Source organism: Prionailurus viverrinus, chromosome D1 (assembly GCF_022837055.1).
Source record: "Prionailurus viverrinus isolate Anna chromosome D1, UM_Priviv_1.0, whole genome shotgun sequence".
NCBI lineage: Eukaryota > Metazoa > Chordata > Mammalia > Carnivora > Felidae > Prionailurus > Prionailurus viverrinus.
Genome location: NC_062570.1, coordinates 100816193 through 100837528, shown reverse-complemented (window position 1 = coordinate 100837528; position 21336 = coordinate 100816193). Strand labels below are relative to the sequence as shown.

At 38.0% G+C, this 21336-nt stretch overlaps 2 protein-coding genes across 2 annotated transcripts; both read right to left on the bottom strand.

The window, feature by feature from the left end:
• Positions 1-2916: 2916 nt before the first annotated feature.
• LOC125176558 (olfactory receptor 4C11-like) lies at positions 2917-3831 on the bottom strand. The gene has a single exon (XM_047878203.1). It carries the CDS (start codon positions 3829-3831, stop codon positions 2917-2919), a length of 915 nt encoding a protein of 304 aa, XP_047734159.1.
• Positions 3832-10614: 6783 nt separating this feature from the next.
• Positions 10615-11550, bottom strand: LOC125176557 (olfactory receptor 4C15-like). The gene has a single exon (XM_047878202.1). The coding sequence runs from the start codon at positions 11548-11550 to the stop codon at positions 10615-10617; it is 936 nt and encodes a 311-aa protein (XP_047734158.1).
• Positions 11551-21336: the final 9786 nt, after the last annotated feature.

The window sequence follows — 21336 nt, the reverse complement described above, 5'->3', positions numbered from 1 at the left end:
AAGTAGTCAAGTATACAAGTCTGGCATTCAAGATGGAGGTCTGGGATGGAAATATAAATGTGTGAGTCATCAGCATAGAGATGGTATTTAAAGCCCCAAGAACCCTTGGTTTTATTTTAGTTTTAATATAACTTATGAAATGAATCTTTTCTGCTGAGCTTTAGTGTCCTAAAGACATGCATTTTCAGAGAAAGCTCAGCTAATCAGAATTGGCAGAAAAGAAAGAAAAAAAGAACCTTCCTGATCATCAGTGGCTCCACACTTTCCCAGAGGAGGTTCCTAAAACTCAAAGTGAAAAGCTTTCTCTCCTTCATAATCTCAATTCCATTACTACTCTTTTCTCCTCTCCTCTCGTCCCTTCTGTTTCTATAGCAATACTAAACTCTAGCAATTCATAGCAAAGCTAAATTTGTGGCAAAGCAGGCAAGGAAAGTAGCTTGTTGATGCCTTTTTTTTTTACCAAGAAATTCCTGCCTTATCCTCTACAGGATTTGTACTGTGAGAGATTTTCCAGTACAGAAGATGAGCTTTCAATAAATCCTCCAGGGGTGCCTGGGTGTCTTGGTCAGTTAAGTGTGGACTCTTGATTTCAGTTCAGGTCAAGATCTCATGATTTGTGAGTTCGAGCCCTGCATTGGGCTTTCCGTCGATGGTACAGAGCCTGCTTTGGGGTTCTTTCTTTCTCTTTCTCTTGCCACTCTCCTTCTCTCAAAATAAATAACTAAACTTAAATGCATAAATAAATTAATGAATACATGAATTCATATATAAATAAATATATAAATATATAAATAAAGCTTCCAAACTTTTATTATCAGAGTTTGAAGGTCCGCCTTTATCCCCAGGGAAGCATGCTCATGCAAAGCCTCTCAGATTGGCTTTAGATGAGTTTATCTGCCACACTTTACATGCCAATCATCAGATCTATAGGAAACTACTCTCTATTATATTTACTCTCAGAGACAGACTCATTGGCCACTCCCACAGGGACTGGCTCCTGTTGTCCATACTCATTAGTTAACAGTACCTGAAACTAGAATGGAAATCTGATGAGATACATGAAAAACATAAACCAAAACACCGAAGTGCTTATCCCAGTCACTAGTCCATATCTTTCCCACCAGGGAAGAAAATCTCTCAAGGAAGCCAAATTATGCGAAGTTTGCTTGATAAAGGTGGAATTCAAGAAGCCATAGCCTGAAACGTTTCTCCCAATCCAGAAGTGTACGTGCCATGCCAAGCAGCCAAGAAATCTTATCCACTAGTCCGTGAAACACTTCTTTGCACTAGGTCTACACCTGTTGCATAATGAGAAGTATTGCCTCCTTGACATATTTTGTTCTGTATTTCCAGGTTGGAATCTTACTTCTGTGGACATCTTCTCTTGGTGGATGGAATATTATAACAGTAGCTCTGTTGTCTCTGTCAGTTGTTTTTTTCATATGTATGATCTTATCCATGAGGTGTTGGCTTTCATGATATAACTCTCACAATTGTATAAAACTGTCACCAATTCACCAACCGATGATTAGGGAAATGTCCATGGATTTATATCACAAATATATATGAAACTTAGAATATGAGCAAATAATGAGAAGCATGATGAACAAAGAAAAAAGATATTAAAGTACATAGAGAGTAATTATGGATTAATACAATGAATATATTTGTTGTAAGCAGAATTGTCCTGTTTGGGGTGCCTGGGTGGCTCAGTCATTTAAGCGTCAAACTCTTGATTTCAGCTCAGGTCATGATCTTGTTCATGAGATCAAGCCCTGCGTCAGTTTCCAGGCTGACAGTGAGGGGCCTGCTTGGGATTCTCTGTCTCTCACTCTCTCTCTGCCCCCTCTCTCAAAAATAAATAAATAAACTTTTTTTTAAAAAGTCATGACCTATCTTGTTGTACATGTCCAAAAGGAAAGAAAAAAAAAAGGAAAAAAGGGCCAATTTTTTTTCAATATATGAAGTTTATTGTCAAATTGGTTTCCATACAACACCCAGTGCTCATCCCAAAAGGTGCCCTCCTCAATACCCATCACCCACCCTCCCCTCCCTCCCACCCCCCATCAACCCTCAGTTTGTTCTCAGTTTTTAACAGTCTCTTATGCTTTGTCTCTCTCCCACTCTAACCTCTTTTTTTTCCCTTCCCCTCCCCCATGGGTTTCTGTTAAGTTTCTCAGGATCCACATAAAAGTGAAAACATATGGTATCTGTCTTTCTCTGTATGGCTTATTTCACTTAGCATCACACTCTCCAGTTCCATCCACGTTGCTACAAAGGGCCATATTTCGTTCTTTCTCATTGCCACGTAGTACTCCATTGTGTATATAAACCACAATTTCAAAAAGGGCCAATTTTTAAAGATGATACAAAGAGAAGACAAGCATCAAATAGAGGCTTAATTAGATGGTATGTATGCTCCTGTGGGATCATCAGTTTCTTGTAGTGACTTTGCGATGTTCACTGTTGAGCCAGAAAAGACAAGATCCAGATCTGATAGTGTCAGAATCGATTTGCCAGCCAAATAGGTCAGTCAAAATTAGGGGCCAATTTTTCAACACAGGTCAGAAACATGGAAAAGAGAAACACACCAGAATAATATACGAAGGAGGGAATAAAGCTAAAGATACAACAGAATCTGGCTACAAGCTGCAATGCAGACAGCAGAAGGGAAGAGTGGTCTTATCTTCCCATAAATACCACTGTACTAGATGTTTTGGCACTCTGTGGTATTGGCTCAAAATAATTCGGGTCGGTGCTCTGTGGTCATTCTGCCTATGTCTCCAAAAGTTCTACTGGGAGAGAATTCAATTGTCCACGTCAGGATGAAAACATTTTCTCTTTTCTACTAATCCAATTTTATTTACGTTGTTACAGAATTAGCAATTGGAGTCCTCTGCTTTCTCCCACCTCAAGTCAGAGTTTGCGGCCCCATAACTTCCTCATTGCATTCTTCACTTCTGCATTTCTCAGAGTATAAATCAGAGGGTTGAGCAAGGGTGTCCCAATAGTGTAAAACACAGCCACCATCTTATCCACAGGAAATGTAGTTACAGGGCGAGTATATGTGAATATACATGGAACAAAGAATAAGATGACAACGATGATGTGGGATGTGCATGTAGAGAGGGCTTTCTTTCTTCCTTCTGCACTCTGGTTATTCAGAGAATGTAAGATGAAAATATAAGAGAGAAGCAGGACGAAGAAACTCACCATGCAGATAGCCCCACTGTTAAAAACTATGAGTAAATTGATTACATAGGTGTCCATGCATGCAAGTTTCAACAAAGGTGGCATATCACAGAAATAATGATCAATAACATTGGGTCCACAGAAGGGTAGTTTCAAAGCCAAGAAAATCTGTGCAGAAGAATGGATACAAGACACCACCCAGGCTAGACTCACCACTGTACCACAGAAATGCCGGCTCATGATGATAGTGTATCGCAGGGGCTTACAAATGGCCACATAGCGATCAAAGGACATGAGGATAAGCACCAAGATCTCCATGCACCCAAAGAAGTGAACTGCAAAAACCTGGGTCATGCACTCGTTGAAGGAGATGACTTTCTTCTCAGATACAGAATCTACTATTAACCTAGGAGCAGTGGTTGTTGAGAAGCAGGCATCAGCAAAGGATAAGTAGAAAAGGAAGAAGTACATGGGGCTCCCAAGTGTCCGGCTGTATCTTATGGTCATCACAATAAGTAAATTTGCCAAAAGGGTTGTGAGGTATAGAAACAAGAAGACCACAAACACTACTTTTCCCTTTACAACATTCTGTGTTAACCCAAACAGAACGAACTCATTCACAGTGCTATTCGACTCCATGGTCACAGTGAACATAGAAAAACACAGCTGAGAAGTTGTTCATCTGCAGAGAAAGTTGGGGAAATGGTGACTTAGCATCAGCAGTGGACTTGATTCAGAATTGCACTCTTGTGTTTCTAATTCCATCAACAAATAAATCAACGGTTCTCAGTTTTTTATGTATTGTCATCACTTGGGAAACTTTTTGTTTTTTAATGATGTCCACGCTTTCACCATGAGCATTAACTGAAGGTCTTCCAATGTGGACTGAAATTTTGAGAGGGAAAAAAAATCTCTCAAGTGATCGTGATCTCTGCCAAATTGTGAGAACTAATGACTTTGCTGTATGATCTTGATCAGGTCACTTTAATGTCTGGAAGCTTTTTCTTCATTTGCAATTAGAGATACTAATAGTTTATTAAATACGTACATATGTGTATGGTATATATGTACATGTAACGTATATGCAGCTCAATTACTGAAAAATAATAACCTTGTATGATTTTAAAACATAAACACTTGGAGACTCTTTCTTGAAAAAAACATATTTCTTGATTTGGACACTGGTTTGTACCAATTATTCCTTACCTCTTTGGTATCTTGGTTAGATTATGCTGTAAGAAGAAATTATTTCCCCAAATTCAGGTTCATGGTGGCCATAATTTTACCTATTACTTCAGCTTAGGAAATTACTACAATTTGTCTTTATTCTGTCTTACAATATTTCTGTACCTTTCAATATTGATGTGAAGTGATCTATAATTTAATATGAGTTTTGAGATCCTCTTTCTTTCTGATAAATCACCAGTCCTTCGATGAATTAATAACAACATCAAACCAGTCACCAATATGTAGTAAGCACATACTCATATCTTCAATCTATGTAATAGGGCATATAAATATGTCCTCAACCTCTTCACAACAAAGTTGGAGGGATAACACACTTCTAGGTAAGATAATTAACTACATAAGACTTATATACAATTCTATGCGATATTGCTGAATGCATTTGTACTTTTGATTCCAAAAGTACAAAGATCCTTAGATTCTAAATTGATTGGTCAGTGAAGTTTCAAAAATGAGAAAGATGTGAAGTAATTGCTTTAAATATGTTAAACTGTTTCCCAATACGGTTCTCTGAAACTCAAGTATTCCATAAGTTTATACTGGCTTTCCTTAAGTAAAATATATAGCTCAAAATTACTCACTCAAATTGTCCCTTTACCCATACTAAAGTTATGCATCTAAAAAACTTCAAGTTTATTTTCCATCCAGCTAAAATAATATTAGTGCATTATGTTAAACCAGAGATGTTATAACTACAAACTCTGATTGGCAGGTCCAATTATCTCTTGACAGCTATAAAAAAAGTAAATAAATTAATTATTACTTTGTTTTGAAACATTAGATTCCTAAAAAGGGATAAAAAAAAAAACCCAAAAGGGCCCTTGGCTGAGAAGAAAGGAGAAGTTATGTGAGAAGAGTCAGTAAAATATCATAAAGGGAGAAACATGCATTGCTTCAGGTCAACATAGAGACTATCTCCATAGAGACTATACTCTTGTTAAATCAAAAGGTTGTAACAAAGAAGTTTGGGAGCAGATAATGGACAACTGTGAAAGCCAGGTGATGTAGTTCTATTTGTTTTATTTTAAATAAGCAAAAAGAAAATTTGGGGACATAAAGACAAGAAAGTAGCACTTGACAAGATGTATGCATTATGTGAGATCAACACCACCACTTAGAGTTCTATCACAGAATTCAGTCATCATTTCCAACACTCCTGGACTGTACTTTTTCTCTGATCTGGGAGGATATCACAGTAATGGAGCACAGTATTTTCTCTTCCTAATTCTTAAGTTTTACTTTTATCTGTTGAAATTTTAGCCAGTTTCAAATTATATTCGTACCAAAAGTCTTCCTTTGGTTTTCCCAGATAAATAAACCTCTACCCCTAGATCCTATATTACTATGTGCTTTATTAAATATATATATTTATAGGGACGGCTGGGTGGCTCAGTTGGTTGAGCATCAGACTTAGGCTCAGGTCGTCACCTCACAGTTCGTGAGTTCAAGCCCCACATCGGGCTCTGTGCTGACAGCTCAGAGCCCAGAGCTTGCTTTGGATTCTGTGACTCCCCCTCTCTCTCTGCCCCTCCCCTGGTCATTCTCTCTCTCTCAAAAATAAATAAACATTAAAAAAATTAAATAGGAAATATATTTAAAATGTATATATATTTATATTTATATACAACTGAACAAGGCAATCTTAGATTATACATTATTCGTGTTCTATAATCTTACCATTCATATGATATTCCACTTTTGTTATTTTATTTGACCTTCACATTTTCCTACAATGTAGGTGTGGCCACTTGCCCTATGTACAAAAAACTCTATGTGCAAAGTTTCAGGCATGATACAGAAAGTTTCACTGAGTACAACCAGGCTAGAACTTGAGTGGGAGGCTACTAGATAGGAAGTCTCTCTATCATTCAGCCTCCAGGTCATATAAAGTATCAAATCCCTATCACCATGTAGATTGCATCCAAGAGAAGATAAATCCTGAGCCATCAGGGAAGGGTGCCAACTGATACCTTAATTTCTGCTCCCAACTCCAAAATCAGGTTCTGTAAACTTCATGGCAAAAGGAAAATTAGATATCCAAATGAATAATAGCAAAGGGCAAAGACAGAAAAGAGTCAGAACAGGAGAGAGGAGAGTGACAATGAGCAGACATCAGAGAAAGAAGAAACAGGGGATAAGATTCAAAAGATGTATAGAGGAGAGGTGAGCAAAAAAATGATGGAGAAGGTCATTTCACCCAAGTTTTCATCAGAGAGTTTAGCTTCTTTCTTCCTGACCCACCACACGATCACTTGCCCCCCCAAAAAAGACAGAGAGTGCAGTTTTGGGTCATGAGCAAGAGTTAACAAGGTTCTTGAAACCCCAAGTGTAGAGAAGGGACACTCCTATCTTATACTCCATTCCAGAAACATCACCACTGACCTAAAACTTTTCAAATCAGAGGACCTGCAAAGTAGAAACTTCAGCCAAGTTGGCCTCAATGCCATGGTGCAGTTTATCGTTATTAACCCCCTACATTAAGCAGAGATTATCTGAAAGTCGGTATAACTCTGTGCTGAGGCCAGGAAAGTCTTAGGAACCCTGGACAACCTCAACCCTTCATGGGTGGAAATACTGTCCAGGAACTTCATCATTTGTTAGAAGACATGCTGAGTATTGATATCAGATCAGTCTTGAAGACGCAACATGAAGAAAACATCTCAGACAGACTGGAAAACTTACCCCTTTGCTTAAGAGGAAATAGATGACTTGCATTGTAGTATATTTTCTTGTATCTTCAACTTCCATTTGCTTAGAAAGTGAATCATATGGAGCCTGAATATTACATGCAAACCATACTTCATTGACACTTATCCTTGTTTTTTTTATCACAAGAGGTGATGGGGTAGAGAGAGTTTATGGAGGAAGGGGACTCTGCATGTGGCCACACATGACACAGCTCCTCCCCAGAAGCACTACGACAAAAACAACAAGGTCTATATTGGAGGAAGGGAGGGGGTGGTGAAAAAGAAAAGTTTCTTAATTCAGCCCTTCAAAATTTTATGGAGGAACTTATCCCTGCATTCTGAGAGAGAAATGCCTCTGAAGCAGCCTCTCTTCCCAGAGTTTCTTTTGGAGAATACAAATGAGGTAAACATTTTCTTCTTATGCTATTAGGTATTTACAACAATTCCCACGTAAGTCTGCAAATGCCTAAGACAGGCTTTCAGACTCAAGACTTCCAGGAAAACCATTATTCCTAACCCAGTCCCAAAGGATGTCCAATGAGCTACCTCATTCAGATAGTCCAAGGGCAAATGTATGCTTTGGGGCTAATTAGCTTCAACTCACTATGATTGCAGGTTAGGAAAGTCTGTTCACTTCTCCATAGGATTTGCTTAAGCTCATCTCTTCTAGAAGCATGAAAGTCACTGATGTCATTTAAAGGCTCAGATAGATATGTATGTCAGATAGACACACGTGAGCCCTGGCCCCACCGCTATCTGCTATGTGATTTTAAGCAAGTTTCTCAACCTCTTTAATTTCCAATGTTTTCTTAGGAAAAGTCAACTGGTAATCATTACATATTTGTTTTTAACATTAGTGTTCAGTTCTCCCCTGTTCTTAATCTTACCTATATTTTTTAGTCAATGCAGAGAATGAGATGAGAATAAGAATTTTTGAATATAGGTCTTCTGTATTTTCTTTTTGTTTTTAAAGATTCACGCCCTTCCACTTACGTACAGAAAGTTGCTTGTGAATGGTTACAAGCTGTTAAAGATGGGATAAATTACATTAAAACAATACGTTTCACAAAGTAAATTATGGTGCAACCCAGCACTCTGCTCTAGAATCGCCTGCCAGGCACGTCACTGTCCACTAGGCACCTTCAGTGAGGATGAAGTGATCCATTCAGGCGACAGGGGAATGACAGAGGGTGGTGACAGAAAGAGAGGTAGGAGAACACTACAAAAGATTTCACAATGTTTTGAACTCTTGCTGAAAGGTCAGGTGGCAACCAGCAAGGCCTGGTGTCTCACAGAAACGTCTGAGAGAAAATCACACCCCCAACACCTGGCCTGTTGTATTAGAAAAGGACTAGAAGAATCTTGAGGAAGGTTTTTGGTCTGTCACTTAAAGTCTTAGAGCCTCCGCTGCCCCATAAATTAAACGGTAATATGAAGACCTACCTTTAAAAAAAAGTTTCTGCAAATCTTAAAATATATAACATAGGAAAACAATGAGTCCCTGGCTCGCAGAACCACAGAAGAAATATTCATGTGTTTTTATTACTCCTGCTTAAACATGAACTGAGCGCCAAAGAAGTGAAATAACTCATGAAGGTTACAGAACAGAAGCAACAGGTTACAGAAGCAACAGAAATGAGCCTAGAATCCACATCTCTTAAGTAGAAGTCTAAACTTTTTTATTTTCATATGATGTGCACAGTAATGTCATAAGATTTCTTAGGCTGGGAAACAAGAACAAGCAAGGAAACAGCCCCTGCCTTAAACCTCCCAATCAAAAAGCCCCATTTTAACTCCTTACATTTGAAGGAGGATTAAGCTCTCCAGTGCTGGTGGGAAATTTTTGCAGAGGGCAGTTTCCAAGGAGATCTTTGAAGTGGTCAAAGCCAAGAAGCCAAGTCGATGATCTCTTCAAGTTTCTTCGATCTCTAAGTGAACTGACCCTTAACACTCATTAAATTCCTTATAGACCAAAGGACTAAATGAGATCTGGATTCCAGGTCCTGTCAAAACAATGGCAGGGTTTGCTGAATGCACTTGGCTATGCTCACTCCATCATGGAAACTGTGGAAACAGAACAAATGCTAGCTGAGGTTTTTACTAGTTTGAGCCACCTCTGGCTTCATCTTAGGATTATTTAAACTCTGCTCATTGAAATTTGTATCTTACTAAGGTAAGGTTTCCAGTGGATAATTCAGAAACTCTGGCTAGATAAACCCAACTAATAAAATGCAAATTTGAGGCAATAGATGACTTTATTGGGATCATAAATATTTTATGAATAAAAGTAAGATCACTGAGAGCAAGACTTATTGTTGCAGGGAACGGAAGAAGGAATAGAGAATGAAAATGAGAAAGTGGATAGAGAATAATGGCTTTATTTTCTATTTGAATTTTGAGATATTATATTTAGATTTTAAACATGGGGAAATTTGCTAGAATGTACAATTTATTTTAAATGCTCTATGTATGTCAAGAATTAAGAGCTAATTTATTTTAAATGCTCTATGTATGTCAAGAATTAAGAATTAAGAGCTAAGAGCTCATATCAGCAATAACCACACTCCTTTGCCAAATTTGACACGTTAGTGTGTTAATGTTAAAGATATATTTAAATGTGAATATGGGAAGATATCTCATTTATTCACTTATTCAACAGATATTTACTGAACTCCTACCTCAGACTGTTCTAGATGCTAATGATACATTATGAGCCGAAGAGGGGAAATTTTTCCTGCCTCACTTGAGTTTATAATCCATAAGAGAAGGCTGACTAAATAAAGAAAGAAAGAAAGAAAAATAGATTATGTAGCATATGAGAAAATAACTTCTCTTTCAATAATAAGTTAAATACGTCGATAAGAGAAGGCTGATGAAAGAAAGCAAGAAAGAAAGAGATTATATAGCATATAAGAAAATAATAACTTCTCTCAAAAAGTTAAAAGATGAAGAGTAGGTTAGGGAAGTGGGGCTATGAAATCTAAGTTGCTATTTTTCAAAACATAGTCCCATGACATAGGAACACCTATAGCTGAGGTTCTGAGAATGCGCTGATCTCTTCCACTCGACCCATGACTGTTTTCTTCCTCAATCACTGAAATCATTGCCCTACGCATAAACTTCTTTTCATTTGAAATAGTGTTAAGTTTCTAACCTCTTAAGATATTTTTGCCATGCCTCCACAAAGACTTACCAAAGCATGGGATGAGTGACAACAGGTCTGATAGGTAATTTCTCCCTTCAATCTTTTTTTTTTTAAGATTTTAAGTAAACATAATATCCAACGCTTTTACTTCACTATGAAGATACTGAGTTACCAAATCAGAGTCGATAAGTGATCTAAGTGTGAAAACATTTTTCCTGACCCCATATTACTGGGTTTTTTTATTGCATTACATTAGCTCCTATCAAACAGACCCAAACACACAAAGGCTTAGTCTAGAAAATTTGACTCTTTTACTCTTTACAATATTTTGTAAGCTTCAATGTTTTATTTGTCACTACAAACCACCATTATTCTGTTCCACATTTTCTTTATGGCATTTTTCATTTCCTTGTTCCTGAAAGTGTAAATCAAAGGATTGAGCAAGGGAGTTAGGATGGTGTAAAATATAGCCACCATTTTGTCAAAAGAGAAAGAAGATGGAGGTCGTGCATACACAAATATGCAAGGGACAAAGAACAAGACCACAATAGCAATGTGAGATCCGCACGTGGAGAGGGCTTTCCGCTGCCCTTCAGGACTATGGGTTCTCAGAGAGAGCAAGATGACAACATAGGAGACGAGTAACAGAGAGAAGATTATAATGCAGATAGACCCACTATTGGCGACCACCAAAAGGCCAAAGATGTGAGTGTCAGTGCAGGCAAGCTCCAATAACGGGTACAAATCACACATGAAGTGATCAATGACATTGGGGCCGCAGAAGGGAAGCTGGAAAGTAAAGAGAATTTGTATCATGGAATGCAGAAAACCCCCTGTCCAGGCTACACCCATCAGAATGGTACAGAGCCTCCAGTTCATAATGGTTGTGTAGCGTAGGGGCTTGCAGATGGCCACATAGCGGTCATAGGCCATGGCTGTGAGGACAATCACTTCCACCCCAGCAAAGAAGTGTTCAGCAAAGAGCTGGGTCATGCAACCTCCAAAGGAGATGGTTTTCCTCTCATAGAGGGAGTCCACAATCATCTTTGGGGCAATGACAGTGGAGAAGCAAGCATCGAGGAAGGACAGGAAAGCCAAGAAGAAGTACATGGGGGAGCCCAGGAGTGCTGGGCTGCTGCTGACGGTCACCACAATTAGCAAGTTGCCCCCGACAGTTGCAATGTAGCTGAACAAGAATACAACAAATACTATTTTCTGAACACTGGGATTCTGCGAAAGCCCCAGGAGGACGAACTCAGTTACAAAGCTTTGGTTTCGCATGATTTCCAAGGAAAAGCTAAAAGCCGCCAGAAGGAGCATGTGTAATCTGCAATTATGAGAAAGAAAAATTTGTCTTGGACCAGCGAACAGTAATGCAACAGTCAGTAAGTTGGTGCATCCACACGAAAAATTATCTTCTATGTTTCTGGCGTCACTGTGACTCACACAAAAGTCAAAGTTTGTTGAAGGTGGTAGTGAGCGGTCAGAAAGAATTGGGGAGGAGAAAGGTAGTATTAAATACTTTAAAATTGCCAGAGTTCCAATAAGGGGGAAGAATGGAGATATCCACATGTAGAGAAATAGTTTATCTCAACTGCCAACTTGGGTCCCTTAGCAATGGCTTCCAGGAGTGAACTGTTGGCAAGGGTTCTGAAGCACATCCAGGTTCTGAGGAAAGGACCATGACAATGTGGTCATCATGTCCACCGTGAGATGGAATGGGAGCCGAGGGGACTTGCGTGCCATCCCTGATAGGAGTCTGCCTGATCTGCAAACAGAAGAAGAAATAACATCCAGGTTAAGAGGTCCTTGCAAATCATGGCTACTCCCCAAATATTTCTTTAAACATCTGAAATGAACTTGGCCTTTAAGATGAGTTCATTCATTCCTTATAAAAGAGAAAGATACATGAGAAAGCTCCATGTGAACACAGAACAAGTATGCATGTGTTAAGTTGGGGGTTTTTTTTTATTCATCATTTTAAAATAAGAACAAACGTTTTTTGTGGGTTTTTTTTGAAGTACCTATTTCAGAGTCTTGCCATGATGACTAAGTTAAATAATACAAGAAAAACAATTGTTCAGGGCCTACTGCCCAAGAAACAGTCCATGTTAGGTCTTATCCCTATTTTACTGATGGGAAGCTCATGCTTACAAAGATAAGGTTAGCAAATAACAGATGCTAGGTCTGGGATTTTAACAAAGAAACTCTGGCACTAACCCCCAACACCATCCACTGTGTCAGAAAGGAGTAAGAACTTTCTTTTTCTAGCAAGAACACAGAGCAGGGTGGCCTTTCAAACATTCATCCACCTGTAGAGGTTTTAACCTTCTGATTTCCTTATTCATGTTTGAAGGAGGCCCTTTGATGAAGGACACAGAACAGATGAGTGTAGAATCAGAAGGTAATGACCCAATTACTTGCAGGTACAAATTGATAACAATCACATAAGTAAGGAACAGTAACAGCACGGTGAATATTGCCAGAATCTTAGGGCTTTATTAATTACTTGCTAATGAATCATACAAAGTGGTCCAATCTGATTAAGCACAACTTGCCAAAGTATATCTGTTGCTAATGAACATGACTTTATGGTAAAGTAGGGATATTCATACATAACTTGCCTGCTCATCTCACAGGATTATGATGTGGGTCAAACTGGAAAAAGGAAAAATGTCACTTAGATTAAGCAGTCCTTACCAATCATAATTACTACTCGCTCATTTAAAAACCCAAGCACTTTACCCACAGAAATCTTTTCCATAAGGCATCCAGATGATTCCTCCAACTTTTGACTTCATTTTCAATAGCAAAATACAGCTTTGAAGAATGATTATGTCCTCACCTGCACATATAGCAGAAATTTATCCATCCTTACGTATATGTATGTATATATACACATAATCTATGTTTATTAAACAGGTGAATAAAAGAATAATGGGTCTTATTGGGCAAATTAAAAATAAGCTGATTTTTGTGAACGCCCCTTAGAGCTAATCAAAACAGTTTACAATGTTAATAACACTAACCAATGTACAACCATGTATACGAATATCTGTTGTCTCTTACTTTAAGATAACTATGTCCATTATTTTTCCAGCATACTAGACATTCCTAAATAGTGCCTGGACTGCGAAGTTGATATTTGGCTACAAGCTGTCACTAAGAAAACAAGAATATCAAACACTAGAAGGTCATTGGATCAGTCAACAACCATTTATTTAAAAGTAAAGAATATCAATGCATGATCCAGCAGTGATCATCTTCTCCTAGAGTCAAAGCAGCAAAGAAATGAGGAAGCACATCAGCTCCAGATTCATACAGACCAGTCTGTTCTTAGTTATATCGTGTGATGGAAAAAAATCACTTAAAATTCTCAGAGACTCTGATTTTACTTCTGTAACTGGGTGTATATAAAAATGCCTATTGATAGGATTCTTGTGAGAATCAGAAAAGGTGAGACACATAACAACATTTATGTAGTTAGGATCATAGGAGAAAAATTACAATAAATGGTAAGAACAAGCCCCAGAGCTACTGACAGAAGAGAGATGACAGTGTTTTTTTTTTTTGTAATGTTTATTTATTTTTGAAGGAGAGAGAGACAGAGCGTGAGCAGGGGAGGGGCAGAAAGAGCGGGAGACACAGAATCTGAAGCAGGCTCCAGGCTCTGAGCTGTAAGCACAGAGCCCAACCCGGGGCTCAAGCTCACAAACCGCGAGATCATGACCTGAGCAGAAGTCGGATGCTTAACTGACTGAGCCACCCAGGGGACCCCCAAAATTTTTTAATAATATAAATAAATATTCAGTTTCTGCTGTCAAAAAACTAGCAATTACAGCTTCATTGCTGAACACCCATGTGTCATTGAAGAAAACCACTAAGCCTCAGCATCCTCTCCCATAAAATAGATTTAGTAACGCTTGTTCAAGCTGCTGGCTCACAAGAGTCAAATGACATAGTCATTATGCCTATGTTTTGCAATGTATAATCCAAAAGGAAGATGTGAAATATTGATATCAGAGTGATATTTAAGTAGTGTTTACACCCACAAAGCAAGCTGAAAACTTTAATCTATCATGAGATAAAATGTGTCTTTAAGGTGTTGGTTTTTAAAATTATATTAATTCTAAAATCGCAGGGAAACTCTCATTCATGGAATCATTTGGAAAATGTTTTTGTAAATATTTCCAGAATCATAAACATGTTTTTATTCCTTATAGTAGTGACTCCCACCCTAAACAAAAAATTATTCTAAAAGTGAAATAAGGTGGTGTCACTTTTTCTGTTTGTTTCAAACAACAGAAATGTATTTTCTCATCGTTCTGGAAGCTAGAAGTAAAAATTCAAGGTGTTACCAGGGCATATCCTCCACAAGCTCTAGGAGAGAATCCATTCTTGCCTCTTCCAGCTCCAAGTATTCTTTGTTTATAGGCGCACAGCTTCAGTCTCTGCCTTAGACTTCGCGTGACTTTATCCTCTGTCTCTTCACATAGCCTTCTCCTCTGCATCTTGGTCTGGGACTTCGGTATCTCTGTCTTCTTTTCTGTCTCACAGGGATACTTGCCATTGGATTTAGGGCCCATCTGGATAAATCTCATCATGAGATCCTTAACTCAAGTACATCTGTAAAGACCCTCCCCCACCCCCCCCCCCAAATAGGGTCACATTCACATGTTCTGGTAGACATATCGTGTGGGACATATTCAACCAGCTCTACTAGGGTTCCCCCAAGAACTGATATTTTATTTATACTATCTGATACATTGTGAATACTCCAGACTGAATGCTCAAGTATCAAGTATGTATCAAGATACTATAATGAGCTATCGGAATACGGTAGCATTATTGAATACTGCCCAAAAGTCGGTAGACTGAATACTTTTTGGCTCATTTTTAATATAGAAATAAATTTACCTGCAGGAAGGGTAGAAGTTAAAACAAATGATTCCCTGTAGTTTCTTTCGCTTGAAATACCTCTGAATATTTTAGCTAAGGTATTTTGGGTTTGGGTTTGTTTGGGTTTTTTTTAGGTTTTATTTAAATTCTAGTTAGTTAACATACAGTGCTATATTAGTTTCAGATGTTCAGTATAGTGATTCAACACTCCCTATATCGCCCTATGCTCATCGCAAGTGCCCTCCTTAATCCCCTTTACCTGTTCCACCCATCCCCCCACCCACCTCCCCACTGGTAGTTCTTTATAATTAAGAGTCTGTTTCTTGGTTTGCCTCTCTCTCTCTCTCTCTCTCTCTCTCTCTCTCTCTTTCTCTTCCCCTTTGCTCATTTGGTTTTTGCTTAAATTAAGGTGGTGTAACTTTTATAATGGAAGACGATGTCATGTCATTTATAATAGTCATTTATGTGTCATTTATAATAGTGAAAAATTAGAAATATCCAACATGGTCAATAATAGGAAAATGCTTCTGTAAATCAAACTACTACAAATAGTGCAGGATGCTGTCAATAAAATGCTAATCAATGTGAAACGAGAAAAACAAAAGTAGTACAATAACTCTGCCCATTTGTACAGATGTTTTAATAAAATTTTAAAATCAAGAAGTGATCATTCAAAAACAATAGACTTTTATTTTCAATATGTATCTAGACATAAATATATAAAATTTAAAATTAAAAATCAAGTTTAAAATCCATATCACCATATTTTCCATCACCTTAACCATTCAGAGAAAGGAGACAGGGTATGAGGATAGTTTTATTAACTATCCAGTATCATTAATTTGCATAGGTGGCACTAACATGGTAACATGACATAGATTCTTAAACTAAAAATTTTTAACTATTGTAAACTTTTCATAAATATCCATATCATGGGCCCAAACTTTCCCAAAGATTCCAAGGTCTATCCTTTCTTGATGGCCACACTTTGTAATGTGCTGGACGTACACCAGAGATTGCTCAGGGACTCTCATGGCCATGAACTGGGCTGTGGACTATTTCCTGGGGCTGTGACCTTGGGAATGTGCCGCCCCACTAACCCCATTGTCCACTATTTCCTTCCCATTCATTCTGCAACAAAACTAATCTAGCATCAATCTTTCTGAAAATAATAGAAATGCTTGTTTCAATTTTGAAATATATATTTAAAACTATATGAGGAATTATTAGTAAGGTTGTCATTATAGGTAGATTTTTATAATTATATTACAAACAGTAAATTTAAGATATGTTTTTATGTACTTATATGTGCATATCAATCACATTTGCATGTAAATTTTAAATATACATGGTTATTACATATTAAAAGAATAGATTAAAACTCCATGATTAACTATTCCCCCTTAATTCCTAAACCCACTGTATTTTTGATCCAGATTATTATTTACTGTTGCAGTAAAAAGAGTAAAATTCTCTCTGAAAATGCAAACATGTGAATTGCAAATCTCACCATTTATCAGTTTCTTGAAAATTCTGGTGATGGCAATCACCTATACTCTATGGAGAAAAGTCCATTCAATGGCTGGCCAAAATGTGAAGCATGTTTCCAAGTCTTATTTCTACATCTAGGAGACAGAAGAAGAGCGTCTCTGGCAGACGAGGTAGAGAATGTGTCCCACTGCTTCTCAAGCGGTCTTCAACATGGCCTCAGGGAAAAAAATAAAATAAAAAAGCAAAAGTTTCCTCCTTGACTTCCAGCTAGGATTTAAAGAAGTTTCCCTGAGCGGCTATGAACCTGTAGGATTGCTTCTTAGTTTTCCTCAGGGTTTGGAAATTTCCCATCAGTATGATTTTTCAAGACACAGTTATCTGTGATTTGATTTATGCAGGTACTTGCAAAACCTTTATGTCCCTAACCAATTAAAGTTGTTTTTTTTTTAAACTTCTCCTGGGTTCCCATTTGAAGATGCTTTGATTTCCCTTCATATTCAGGAATAGAAAACTATGTATACTGGGATGGAACATAATATCTCTGTGCAGGATTCAAGCAAAATGCCTGTGTATTTACTAAATACAAGACCTGAGTTCTGGGATGAAGCACATCAATTCATAAGGATCTGTAATGTGTTGGGATTAGGATTAGATAACAAGTGCTTTTTCAGGAATAACACATTTTATGAATTATGTGCAAAGCTGTGTGGATTCATCAAAAATCTTCTTTTTTTATGTCTGAATACCTAAGCGATATATGTTATGACTTTAAAACTAAAAACAATTTTTAGAGATTAAAGGAATGTTTCTCTTTCTACTTTTTTTAAAAGAAGTAATGACAGGGGGCGCCTGGGTGGCTAAGCTGGTTAAGTGTTGACTTTGGCTCAGGTCATGATCTCATGGTTCATGGGTTTGAACCCCGCATCAGGCTCTCTGATGTCAGCACAGTTGGGATCCAACTTGTTTGCACTTCCTCTCTCTGTCTCTTTTTCTCTGTCTCTGTCAAAATAAATAGTTTTTTAAAAGAAGGAATGACAGGTCTGCTTACTTTAATCCTTCAGAGTATGTAGCACTGGGATTGAAGCTTGAGGGAAACTTGGACTTAGCTCATGAGATCTCTTCAGAGAGGGTCCATACCAAGGAGTTTGTTCTACACACTTTTGTATCCTACTGAATTTTATGTCTATTCACATCTGACAAAAAGAAGCAGAATTGAAGTGATTTGCCAGAAAAGTGAATGTGCAGAAGTACCTTCACCTGTGGTATTAACGGGCACGTGCTATTTTCTTTTAACTGACATTTTAGAGACTTTTCCCAACCAGAAGAACCAACTGACCAGGAACACACTCCTGGAGGAGACGATCTTTTAAACACATGACTCAACAGCAGAACTCCAGCAATTAAATCCTGGAATCCTGGTGCCTTCTTTGAACCACACTTGGCATCTTCTACTTTATTCCATACCTCGCTTTGCTTAATCTTTATTATTTGATTCTATTAGAGAAAGTGAGTGGGATAACACTGAAATAATAGTGGGAAGATCGAAAGGGACAGATAATATAATAAGCATGTTATTTGTGCAAGTATTTAATTTGTGAATTAAAAAAGAAACTGTACAAGTCAAAAAAGACAAAGGAGAGAGATAGAGACAGGTACAAAGAGATGTATGAAATGGGGGGGGGGGGCAGATACAAGGTAAGAGGGAGAGAAAATAGAAATTTGCCCCTTCAGAATTGATCCAATAGACCAATCTTACCCACCGATTTAAAATTCCACCTTTATCATTTATTAAATTACCAAAATTATACCACGTTTCCAAAGATAGATGGCTTAACCACTGGACCATTTCTTCTGTTCTTTAGAATTCTCTATTAAATGGCCTCTAGCAAAATATTTACACAGCAGAGCTTTATGGTATATTCTGATGTGTAGAAGATCCAGTCCCATCTCTACTTCTCTCACGTTGTTTTTATTACCAAGGCTGTTCAAACATAGCTACACATACACACAAATTTTAATGTTAGTTTATCAATTTCCACAAAGATGCACTTCCTCATTCTTTTGCAGGAGTGTTATTACTTCATCACAGAAATTGGTGTCTCTAAAATCAGGGTCTCGGGGTGCCTGGGTGGCGCAGTCGGTTAAGCATCCGACTTCAGCCAGGTCTCGATCTCGCGGTCCGTGAGTTCGAGCCCCGCGTCAGGCTCTGGGCTGATGGCTCAGAGCCTGGAGCCTGTTTCCGATTCTGTGTCTCCCTCTCTCTCTGCCCCTCCCCCATTCATGCTCTGTTTCTCTCTGTCCCAAAAATAAATTAAAAATGTTGAAAAAAAAAATTTAAAAAAATAAATAAATAAAATCAGGGTCTCATCTAGGGTGCGCAGAGCAGCCAAATATTTTTTTACAGGACCCCTGCCTAGGTAAACACTCTTATGAAATAATAATAATAATAGAGTAAAACCTTGATTTGTGAGCATAATTCATTCCAGAAACACGTTTATGATCCAAAGCAGTTGTCGTATATCAAAGTGAATTTCAAGAACCGTTGGCTCAGTTGTGGCCATGTGATATTTGGTGTCACGTGCTACTCATATTGCAAGATATCGTTCGTTTATCAGATTAAAATTTCCTAAAAATGTTTGCTCATCTTGTGGAACACTGGTAGAACAAGTTACTCGGAGTCCAAGGTTTTACTGTAATAATAACAAAAATAATAATAATAATAATAATAATAATAATTTGATTCAAAAGTATATTACAAGATTCACAGGTCAGTATTAGATATAGTGAAGTATTGACAGAATTCTAGAATTCAGGGTAGAAAGAGGTACTTTGGATTTGTTTATTGTCCAGTTAGACACAGAAAGATTCTTCCTGATGCGTAAACATCTGTCCTCCTCTTCATATCCAGAATCTATCTCTTCTTATTCTCTCCAGAACCTCTGTATGTTGGAATAATGCCTCTTGCTTGACATAATGCCCTCCTGGAACCAAGGTCCTGGGCATAAAACCTAGGATACTTCATAACATAGTATAGTACAGTACAGTATAGAATCCAGAGTTTCCAGGGCATCTGGTTGGTGCCATGTGCAGCACAGAGAGCCAAAGAGCACCCCAAAGGAGGAAACAAGGATGAGACCCATGCAATCAGGTCCAGGCTGGAGTACCCCACCAGAAGACACTACCCAGTTCCAGACACTAGAGAACCTAGAAAACTTCACAGAAGACATTTCCAAGTGTGGAATGAAGACCAGAAGCCTTGCTTGCCCAGGTCTATGTATTATCTAAATATTATTATTAAATTAAAAATAGAAGTTCTTCCCGTCTGGGAGCATAAAGTGAGTTAGTCATGCAGACGACTGGGAGAAAGTATTTTGGGCAGAGAGAATAGCCTACATAAAGACCCTGCAGCAAGAATGTAAATGACCAGTAAGAGGAACAGAGAGGTGCCAGAGTAACCAGAGGAGTCAGCGAGGGTTTAGTCATAAGGGAGGAGTTGAGAGTAATAAGAGGGCAGTCAGATTATGTCCACTTGATTGTTAGTAATTGCAAAAGGTTTTAGCTTTTAACCTGAGTGAGATCAAGAGTCATTTCAGAGTATTGAATAAAGGTGTGGCTATTATCTGACTTCTGGGTTTAAGGATATTTCTGCGTGTTGTGTTGACAATAGAGCAATAGGGCAGAGAATGACAAGAAAGAAGTGAGAAGAGTGGGTGAGAATTGCAAATATTCAGGTGAAAGATGGAAGTGGCTAGGAACTAGAAAACAGGTCCAAAAGAGATCACAAGTGGGTGAATTTGGAGTATGTATTGAAGATAGAGCCAACAGAATTTCCTGATAAATGGGGGTATGAGAAAGAGAGACCAACTATGCCACCAGCTGAAATATAGAATATTGTGAACAGAGTAGATTTAGAGGTGGGAAAAGAATCTATTAGTCATTCAAGAGGAAATGCCATGAAGGAGGTTGGGTTTCCAGATCTCAGCCTCCGGAGAGAAGCCTGAGCTGGAGGTAGTAATTTGGGAGTCAAGGTCAAGTAGGGAAAATATGTCATGGAAGATTGGATTCAGTGATGGAGTCCATAAGATGAGAAATGAGGAAAGCCTATTCAATGAGTGACACAGATGTCACTGGTGATCTTGAAAAGAGCATTTTTAGTGTTAGGTCCTGAAGTATGCCTGAAAAAGATGTAAAGAGATTGGAAAGGGAGAAATGGGAAACAGGCATTACAGAATCGCTTAAGTTTTGCTACAAAGAGACAATGAAACAGAGTAGTACTTGATAAAGGAAATGAGATCAAGGGAATATTTTATTTTAAAAATGAAAGATATCAGACTGCCTCTTTGCTGATGCAAAGGATCCATTCGTAAGGGAAATGAAAAAAGAGATGCCTTTATGTAAGTGATAAGGAGTTGAAGTCCAGAGCACAGATTGGTTGCCTTCAGGCAGGAACACAGATAATGTATTTAGTGGAGTAAGAAGGTAGCATATGATTGAACAGGTGCTGACAGATTGGTAGGTATAGTCACAAGTCTGTGGAAGTATTCTGATGTCTTAATTTTTCTCAATGAAACAGGAAGAAAGTCCATCTAATGTTTCCCCCAAAATGTGATGCTTGCAAGGGCTTTTTAGGCATATACTCTTTTTCAAATTAAAGCACCATTTTACCCTATTTTGCTA

Bases quoted from the DNA above. Each gene is read 5' to 3' on its own strand.
- LOC125176558 (XM_047878203.1), bottom strand. From the start codon at position 3,831: ATGGAGTCGAATAGCACTGTGAATGAGTTCGTTCTGTTTGGGTTAACA.
- LOC125176557 (XM_047878202.1), bottom strand. From the start codon at position 11,550: ATGCGAAACCAAAGCTTTGTAACTGAGTTCGTCCTCCTGGGGCTTTCG.